This window comes from Myotis myotis, unplaced genomic scaffold, assembly GCF_014108235.1.
Source record: "Myotis myotis isolate mMyoMyo1 unplaced genomic scaffold, mMyoMyo1.p scaffold_m19_p_1, whole genome shotgun sequence".
NCBI lineage: Eukaryota > Metazoa > Chordata > Mammalia > Chiroptera > Vespertilionidae > Myotis > Myotis myotis.
The window spans coordinates 161346666-161356110 of NW_023416313.1; the positions used below are offsets into that span (position 1 = coordinate 161346666).

At 50.2% G+C, this 9445-nt stretch overlaps 1 protein-coding gene across 3 annotated transcripts in view; it reads right to left on the minus strand.

Annotated features, from left to right (window-relative positions):
- Window positions 1-9192, minus strand: part of UBR1 (ubiquitin protein ligase E3 component n-recognin 1) — a 143504-nt gene extending 134312 nt beyond the window's left edge. For 2 of the 3 annotated variants that reach the window (XM_036299006.1, XM_036299002.1), the window contains exons 1-2: window positions 9131-9192; window positions 8660-9008 (exon numbers count right to left, since the gene is read on the minus strand). In XM_036299006.1, the coding sequence (XP_036154899.1) occupies window positions 8660-8740 (81 nt within the window). In that variant the 5' untranslated portion in view covers window positions 8741-9008; window positions 9131-9192. The remainder of the gene's footprint in view (window positions 1-8659; window positions 9009-9130) is intronic. The other variant, XR_004966038.1, reaches the window with a different exon arrangement.
- Window positions 9193-9445: the final 253 nt, after the last annotated feature.

Here is a 9445-nt window from a genome sequence, read left to right on the forward strand (position 1 = left end):
TGGGGAGGAGAGGGGGTCCCTCAGCCCAGCCTGTGCCCTCTCGCAGTCTGGGACCCCTCGGTAGATAACGACCTGCTGGCTTAGGCCTGCTCCCGGGTGGCAGAGGGCAGGCCCAATCCCTAGGTGCAGCCCCTGGTCGGGCTCAGAGCAGGGCCCATTGGGGAATTGGGGCGCCGCCCCCTGTCATGCACAGAGCAGGGCGGATTGGGAGGTTGCGATGCCACCCTCAGTCACGCTCAGGGTAGGGCCGATTGGGGGGTTGGGGCACCGCCCCGTCACACTCAAGGCAGGGTCAATGGGGAGGTTGCGGCGCCACCCCGTCACGCACAGAGCAGGGCCAATCAGGGGGTTGGGGCACTGCCCCTGTCACACACAGAGCAGGGTCGATCAGGGGGTTGGGGAGCTCCCCCCTGTCACGCACAGAGCAGGACCCGTCAGGGGGTTGAGGAGCTCCCCCCTGTCACTCAGAGAGTAGGGCCAATAGGGGAGTTGGGGCACCGCCCCCTGTCACACAGAGCAGGGCGGATCAGGGGGTTGGGGCGCCGCACCCTGTCACCCACAGAGCAGGGCTGAGCAAGGGGTTGGGGAGCCGCACTCTGTCACACACAGAGCCGCAGGGCGATCAGGGGGTTGGGGAGCTCCCCCCTATCAGGCACAGAGCAGGGCTGATCAGGGGGTTGGGGTGCCTTCCCCTGTCACAAACAGAGCAGGGTGGATAGGGAGGTTGTGGCCCCACCCCCTGTCACACACAGAGCCACAGGGCGATCAGGGGGTTTGGGCGCTGCCCCCTGTCATGCTGATCCCAGTGCCGGGAGGCCTTGCAGCTCCGCTGGTCCCGGTGCTGGGAGGCATATTACCCTGTTACTATATAGGATAGAGGCCTGGTGCACTGGTGGGGGCCGGTTGGTTTGCCCTGAAGGTTGTCCTGGATCAGGGTGGGGGTCCCACTTGGGTGCCTGGCCAGCCTGGATGAGGGGATGATGGCTGTTTGCATCTGGTCGCACCCCCTTCAGGGTGGGGGTCCCCACTGGGGTGCCTGGCCAGTCTGGGTGAGGGCTGAGGGCCGTTTTCAGGCTGGCGGGCAACTGAAGCTCCCAACCTCTCCTTTTTTCTTTTTCTTTTTTTATTCTGGGATTTATTTACGTTCTATGGCTGTCACTGGAGCTGAGAGCCAGCTTTAGCTCTGGGGCTTGGCTCAGCTCTGAGACCTCGGCTGCTGAAAGCAGGTCTCTGGGTTTGTTTGGATTCTATAATTGAAACACTGTTTCAGCTCCAGCTCCGAGGCCGGCTGGCTGAAAGCAGGTTTCTGGGGATTGTTTAGCTTCTATAATTGCAACATTGTTTCTTAGACTGCAGCTCAGAGGCCGGCAGCGGCAGGCGGGGAACCTTGGCTTCCTACGTCACTGGAGCAAGCAAGCCTCCTGTTTGCTTCAGCTGCCTGGCTGCTGGCCACCATCTTGGTTGGCAGTTAATTTGCATATCACCCTGATTAGCCAATGGGAAGGGTAGCGAAGTTACGGTTAATTACCATGTTTCTCTATTATTAGATAGGACTAGAGGCCTGATGCACAAAATTCATGCAAGAGTAGGCCTTCCTTCCCCCTGCTGCCGGCACCAGCCTCCCACTGGCACCCAGTACCTGGGCTTGCTTCCCTCTGGCCGCCCACAAGCACCTGGGCTGGCTTCCCTCTGGCCCCGGCTTCATCCAGAATGACGTCAGATCTAATTAGCATATTACCATTTTATTATTATAGATAGATAACTTATACCTCAATAAGATTTTTTTATATCTGTACTGATTTCAGAAAGGAAGGGAGAGGGAGAGAGATAGAAACATCAATGATGAGAAAGAATCATTAATCAGATGCCTCCTGCATGCCGCCTACTGGGAACCGAGCCCACAACCAGAGCATGTCCTGACCAGGAACTGAACTGTGACCTTGCGGTTCACAGGTCAACACTCAACCCCTGAGCCACACCAGGAGGCCTCAATAACATTTTTTAAAAATCCTCCCTATTTTCCAACAATAAAGAATTTAAATTTATATATATATATATATATATATATATATATATATATATGATCTCTTATTTGCCCTGCCAGCATGGCTCAGTGGATAGAGCACCAGCCTGAGCACCAAAGGGTCTCGGGTTCAATTCCTAGTCAAGGGCATGTACCTAGGTTGCAGGTTTTATCCCCGGTCCTCAGTCGCATATGCACTTGTATGTGCAGGTGGCAACCAATTAACATGGCTTTCTCACATCAATGTTTCTCTCTCTCTCTCCCGCTTCTGTCTCTCTCCCCGTCCCTCCTTTCCACTCTCTCTAAAAAGCAATGAAAAAAATATCCTCGGGTGAGGATAAATCAATAAATAAGTAAGTAAAACAATACCCAGCTGGTGTTGCTCAGTGGTTGAGCATCAACCCATGAACCAGGAGGTCACCAGTTAGGTTTGATTCCTGATCAGGGCACATACCCAGGTTTCAGGCTCAATCCCCAGTAGGGGGTGTGTTTCTCGCTCATCTATGTTTCTATTTCTCTATCCCTCTCCCTTCCATTCTCTGTAAAAAAAAAAAAAAATCAATAAAAAATTTTTTTTAAATCCTCCCTATTCAATTTTAAACTTTTTAGCCTTATAAACTCTTAACCTTCACCTCCCTTCCTTCACCTCCGCTCTACCTCGGCTAGTGTCTCCTCATTCATTCATTCATATATTCAATAACAATTCTGAAGCAATGTTGTAGGTAGTGGAGATACTGATGTGAACAGGAAACAGTTTGTATTATCAAGGAGTTTATTATCTAGAACAAAAGATAGACAGTAAATAGGTAGTTATGAGTAGAGCCTGAGATATGCTATATACAAGAGTATGAAAAGGATGCTATAGGAACATAGAGGCACATCTAAACCTGGCTCTGCCATTACAAGCACCTGATGTGCCTCCATGTTCTAAAACTCCAAATTTCTGACCATAACATTCAGTCCTTCAATTTATGTCAACATCATAACTTTAATACCTTAAATCCCACCAATCCCCTTCGCTTTCCTTAGCTCCCTGTTCAGTCTGGACTCCAAGGTTAGCCATTATCCCAATATGCTCCCTACTTCTGTCCTCCTTCCCCCAATCACTACCATTCTTGCTAAAATAAATCACTAAGGTTGATCCTCATTTATTCACTAAGAGTATGTAAATGTCTGCTATATCAAGCACATACTGGTATATATCAGTATACAGTGAGACATGATCCTTGCCTTCATGGAGCTTACATTCTGGCAGGAAAGACAGACATTTAAATAAGTAAATAAAGATAATACAGTAATTACAGATTGTAATAAGTACAGTAGAAGAAATAAACAGGATACTTTGACAAAGAGTAAGAGGAACCCATCTTTTAGACAGGGTATCAAGAAAAAACAGAAGAAAAATACTCTAAGGAGGGGCAAAAAAACAGCAAGCAAAGGCATAGGCCCTGAAGCAAGATACAGCATGGGCTTGTTTTAGAAACTAACAGGCCAGGTGGCTAACACTGAGAGAAGAAACTAACAAGAAATTAGAGGACATGTAGAGGCCGATCAGGCAGGATCTTGAATGACTTGTAATGCATTTAGATTTTATTCCAAACACAATGGAAAATCACCAAGGAATTTAGGCAGGAAACTGACATGAATATGATTTAGTCTTAAAAAGATTTACTCTGGTTGCTAAGAGGAGAATGGACTGAAACAGGGCAAAATGGAAGCAATGAAGCCAGTTAGGAGGCCACTGCAGTTGCCTAGCAATAGATGGTGACTATGACTAGAGAGGTGGAGTGGAGACACAGAATTGTTTGTGTTCAAGAGCTATTATGGAAGTTTCATCTACTGAGACAGGAATAACAAAACTCTTGATCTGCCTTCCTGTTTCCCCCTCCCAAAATCAGGTCATTCCTCAGTATATGACACAACTATGGCCACGAATGCTTAAGCCAAACACTGGTGATCCAGATGTCATCTGTTTCTTCCCTCTTGCCTCATGCTCAATCCACAAGCAAATCTTTTTGTTTCTGCCATACTTCCAAATTCTCTCTCGAATCCAACCTCTGCTTTCCATCTCCAGTGATCTCTCTCGTACAAGCCACCATCACCTATGGTGTGGATAAGTCACTGTAGTGGCTTCCTAATTGCTCCCCTATTTGAAACACTTAGACATCCAAGTGGACATGTCAAGTAGGTAGTTGGATTTGTGATTCTGGAGCTCAGAAGTGAGATGACCTAAATTTGGGAACTGAATGCATACAGGTGGTATTTATAGCCATAGAACAAAATAAATCACATAGGCAGAGAGTGTAGACAGGAAAAAGAAAAGTACCACGCCAGGAAAATCTTCTGAGATGGACTTATGAAAGTCCAGTTGAAGAAGACAGAAGCTAAAAGCTGTGTTAGACCACCCCATATACTATCTGAATTTCCAATTTTTCTCAGTCCTCATCTTCCTGAACCTAGTAAACCACCCTCTTCTAGACACTACACTCTATGACACTACACTACTCTCACCTCATTCCTGCTTGGCTACTCCCTTTCTAGGTCCTTCCCTGGTTTTTCCTCCATCTTCTGCCCCTGAAATTCAACCATTCCTGTTCCGCCTCCTTCTCTCTCTCTCCCCCTTTACCCTGTCTTACTCCATGTCCGTCTGTCTCTCTGTATGTATGTTCCTATATACGCATATACACATACACACACACTTTCCTCCTCAAAGATCTTATCCCTCCCCACAATGTCAAGTCTGTACTGAGAACTTCCAAATGTCTAGCTTAGTCTTACTCAATGTGTGGCCCACAAGACCAGGACTTCAAAATTAGTAGGGGATGCTGATCTACAGAATCAATTACCCTAATCATTATCAAGCAATGGCTTTTATAAATGTCCAATAATTCATACCTATTATCTCACTATAATTGTGTTAGGTGATACTAAGAATTTGATAGCCTTCATACATGTTGATAGCAACATGACAGAAAAATGACCAAGGAACTAAGAAGGAAGTTTGATTTAAGGATAGCAAGAACTATAGCCACAAACAAAACTCTAGTGGAGTTGGTAAGAGTTCTTAAACCTCTGCAACACTCCCATATTTATTATTTTTGTTTTACCTGCCTCCCAATGTTGATTTAAAATACAAATTATTCAAATGTCAAAGAATCGTTGAGCTTGTTTTGCTTCATAGCAAAGAAGAAGTAATCTGGAAAGCCAGAATCTTACTCCAGTTAGGATAAAATTAAAGATAGTAGATTTAAAAATAAAAGGAAAGTAAGATGCTATCTGGGATCCTCAAGTAGAGAAATCCAAGCCAAAAAAGTGATCATGAGGCTTAACAGTCACAAGTCTTCATCCACTTATATCACCCTATCTTGTATTAAAATCATTTGATCGCTTGTCTTATCTGTACCACTGGCCTGTGACTTCCCTGAAGCTTTTGCACCTCTCTTGGAATCTACCTGCTACTTTGCAAAATCCAAAGCCTTACAATGAAATTTAACATTTCTTGAAGTAGAGTTTGCAACGTAACTCTAGCTCGATTCCTGTACCATTATCTCCAATGCCAAATAAGTGAAGTCCAGGTTGATGAGATTTTACTATACTACTTGGAAGGAATACATCAAAGCTTTAAATGAACACTCGTCATCTTTAGCAATGCAAAATTACAGTAACACTTCTGCCCACAGCACGCAGTTTCTCCATTACCTCTAAGATGTACAAAGCACAAGCTACCACTGAAACCAGATGTTTACAACTGCTTCCAAACTTTTCCCCTCTTCTCATTTCTTATTATCTCAGACTAGAGGCCCGGTGCACAAAAAGTTGTGCACTCGGGGGGAGAGGGGGTCCCTCAGCCCGGCCTGTGCCCTCTCGCAGTCTGGGACCCCTCGGGAGGTAATGATCTGCTGGCTTAGGCCTGCTCCCAGGTGGCAGAGGGCAGGCCTAATCCCTAGGTGCAGCGCCTGGTCGGGCTCAGAGCAGGGCCGACTGGGGAGTTGGGGCGCCGCCTCCTGTCATGCACAGAGCAGGGCGGATTGGGAGGTTGCGATGCCACCCTCAGTCACGCTCAGGGTAGGGCCGATTTGGGGGTTGGGGCACCGCCCCATCACACTCAAGGCAGGGTCAATGGGGAGGTTGCAGCGCCACCCCCTGTCACGCACAGAGCAGGGCCAATCAGGGGGTTGGGGCACTGCCCCCTGTCACACACAGAGCAGGGCCGATCAGGGGGTTGGGGAGCTCCCCCCTGTCACGCACAGAGGTGGGTCAATCAGGGGGTTGGGGAGCTCCCCCGTGTCATGCACAGAGCAGGGCCCATCAGGGGGTTGGGGCACCGCCACTGTCACACTCAGGGCAGGGCCGATGGGGAGGTTATGGCTCTACCCCATCACACACAGAGCAGGGCCCGTGGGGTGGGGGGGTTGCGCCGCCCTCTATCACCCACAGAGCAGGGCCAATCAGGGGGTTGGGGCGCCACCACTCTCACACTCAGGGCAGGGCCGATGGGGAGGTTATGGCTCTACCCCATCACACACAGAGCAGGGCCCGGGGGTGGGGGGTTGGGGTGCCGCACCCTGTCACACACAGAGCCGCAGGGCGATTAGGATGTTGGGGAGCTCCCCCCTATCAGGCACAGAGCAGGGCCGATCAGGGGGTTGGGGCGCCTTCCCCTGTCAGGAACAGAGCAGGGCCGATAGGGAGGTTGTGGCTCTGCCCCCTGTCACACACAGAGCCACAGGGCGATCAGGGGGTTTGGGCGCTGCCCCCTGTCATGCTGATCCCAGTGCCGGGAGACCTCGCGGCTCCGCTGATCCCAGTGCTGGGAGGCATATTACCCTTTTACTATATAGGATAGAGGCCTGATGCATGGGTGGGGGCTGGCTGGTTTGCCCTGTAGAGTGTCCCGGATCAGGGTGGGGTCCCCACTGGGGTGCCTGGCCAGCCTGGATGAGGGGATGATGGCTGTTTGCATCTGGTCACACACCCTTCAGGGTGGGGGTCCCCACTGGGATGCCTGGCCAGTCTGGGTGAGGGGCTGAGGGCTGTTTTCAGGCTGGCGGGTGACTGAAGCTCCCAACTGCTCCTTTTTTTCTTTTTTTTTTTCTTTTTTATTCTGAGCCAGCTTTAGCTCTGAGGCTCCAGCTCTTAGGCCTCTGCTCCTGAAAGCAGGTATCTGGTTTGTTTAGGTTCTACAATCGAAATTCTGTATCAACTACAGGTCTGAGATCCCGGCTAGCTGAAAGATGGTTTCTGGGGTTTTGTTTAGCTTCTATTTTTGTAACTATGTTTCAAACTGCCAGCTCAGAGGCCTGCAGCGGCAGACGGGGAACGTTGGAGTCCTCCGTCACTGAAGCAAGCAAGTCTCATGTTAGTTTCAAGCTGCCTTGCTGCCAGCCTCCATCTTGGCTGGCAGTTAATTTGCATATCGCCCTGATTAGCCAATGGGAAGGGTAGCGGTCGTACGCCAATTACCATGTTTCTCTTTTATTAGGTAGGATAGATGCTCCCTCCTTCCATACCAGCAATGAAGTGAGGTTGAATTACTATTTGGGGTAGGGGATAGCTGCAAGCACTGCCACAGCTGGGTGGCCCAACCCTTATTCAAACTCCCTCCCTACCTGGTTTCTATCTCCCAGCCAAACTGGCCAGTCCCTGGGGTGGACTCTTATTTCTGGAGTTCGCTCTGTTCTCTCATAAAACAATGCTCAAGTGTCTGCGGTATTCAAATACTCCAAGAAAGCTTCCACTAAAACTACAAACCAAAGAAACTGCAGGAAGAGGTGTATAGCCTACACTTTCCTGCATGCAAGAAGAAACACCACCTGACAAAAGTCAACATCATGCCACAACCAATTATTTGAATATTCCCTACATATCTCCCCACTAGACATCCAGACTATTACCTAATGTTACTGCTTACGCCTAACCTCTGTCGGCTTTCTCTCTGCAGCCAGGCGACGGGCTCAAATTTGCTCACTCTCTGTTGCCTTCCCATTCTTTCCACCTATAGATCCCGATATTCATTCATGGTATTTCTCTGGCTGGAAATGTCTGGAAGTCCCTTTTCCACCTTGCAAAAGCAGCGACGGAAGACGGACTCCTCCATTGAGGATGAGGCCCGGGGTTCTCCAGATCCTGGGCCCAAGGACTCCAATTGCTACACCTCGTATCTTTCCCTGCAGCCCAGAGCTGACATGAGTGGACAGGGGCAGCACACTCTGGCCCTGTCGGTCCCCGCCCCGTCAGCTATCAACCCAACAGCAGGTGCTGCACCCGGATTCCAGCCGTCAAGCGGGGGGTGGGGGGGGGGGGAACGCTGCGTCTACGGGAAAATAGCTCTTCCTCCCAGCCCGCCGCAGCCCCCGACGCCACAGACCAGCTACCACCATCACCAGTTCCCTCCATGCCAGGACGGAGACATGCTGAAGCTCGTCACCGCTAATAAATGACAGGGGCATTCTACTCCGCGGACCCGGCCGGCAGGAAGGTGGGCGAGGGATGACTTTGTATTGGGTGGCTGCCTTCCACATCCATCCCGATGACTCCCCCTCCCCGGAGCCGCCATGAGCGGTGCAGCCCCACATCCTCCGAAGCGCCGCAGGGAGGCACGGGGGGTACAAAAGGCACTGGCCCGCGCGGACTTACAGATGCCAGTCCCCGCGGGGTCTGGGGCAAGTCCGGGCCGACTTCCATCCTCTCCACGCCCCTGGCCTCCTCGTCCGCCATCTTGAGGGGAACCGACGCCTGCAGCTGCAGACCCCCGGCCGCAGGCGAGCGGAGACCTGTGGCCGGTTCCAGAGGCGCGGGACGACACTTTTACGACGGCCCCTGGAGTCGAATTTGACGCAGAATCGAACAGCGGCTTCCGGTGCGCTTTCCGGAAGCAGGCGTCACGGTTCTCTGGGCGCGTGGGTCTTCCTTCCCTACTTTTTTAGTCGTAGAGCTCGGTGGCTGAAGGTTGTGTGTCTGGTTTCGGTGCAGGGAACTGTTGCATCTACGAGGTAAAAAAATAATAATAAAATAAAAAAATCGGCGTCCGTTGTGAAAGGGGAAAAGCCGGGGCCAGGGTCTCCTGGCCGGGTCGTTGGTGTAGGTGTGTGTTGTCTCTCTACGTACCTGCTGCGGTTCCCGGGAGCCCATCAAAATGAAAAAGCACTCGAAGCTATCACGTCTTTAGGAAGGTAACCCGTGGGTACTTGCGCATGCGCACAATGAAACTCAGGCCCCAGCGTTTTGGGGAGTGGTGGTGAAGAAATAGCGAAAAATTGGGAACCTATTCGTCGGTGAAGGGAAGATACAATTAACATGGTAATCTGCATTATGGAACACCGTGCATCTCTTAAAAAGAACAAGGTATAGACCTATGTAGAAAGATCAAGATAACAAGGGAGGAGGGGAAAAAACAGTCACGTAGCCACAAACCTTATATTT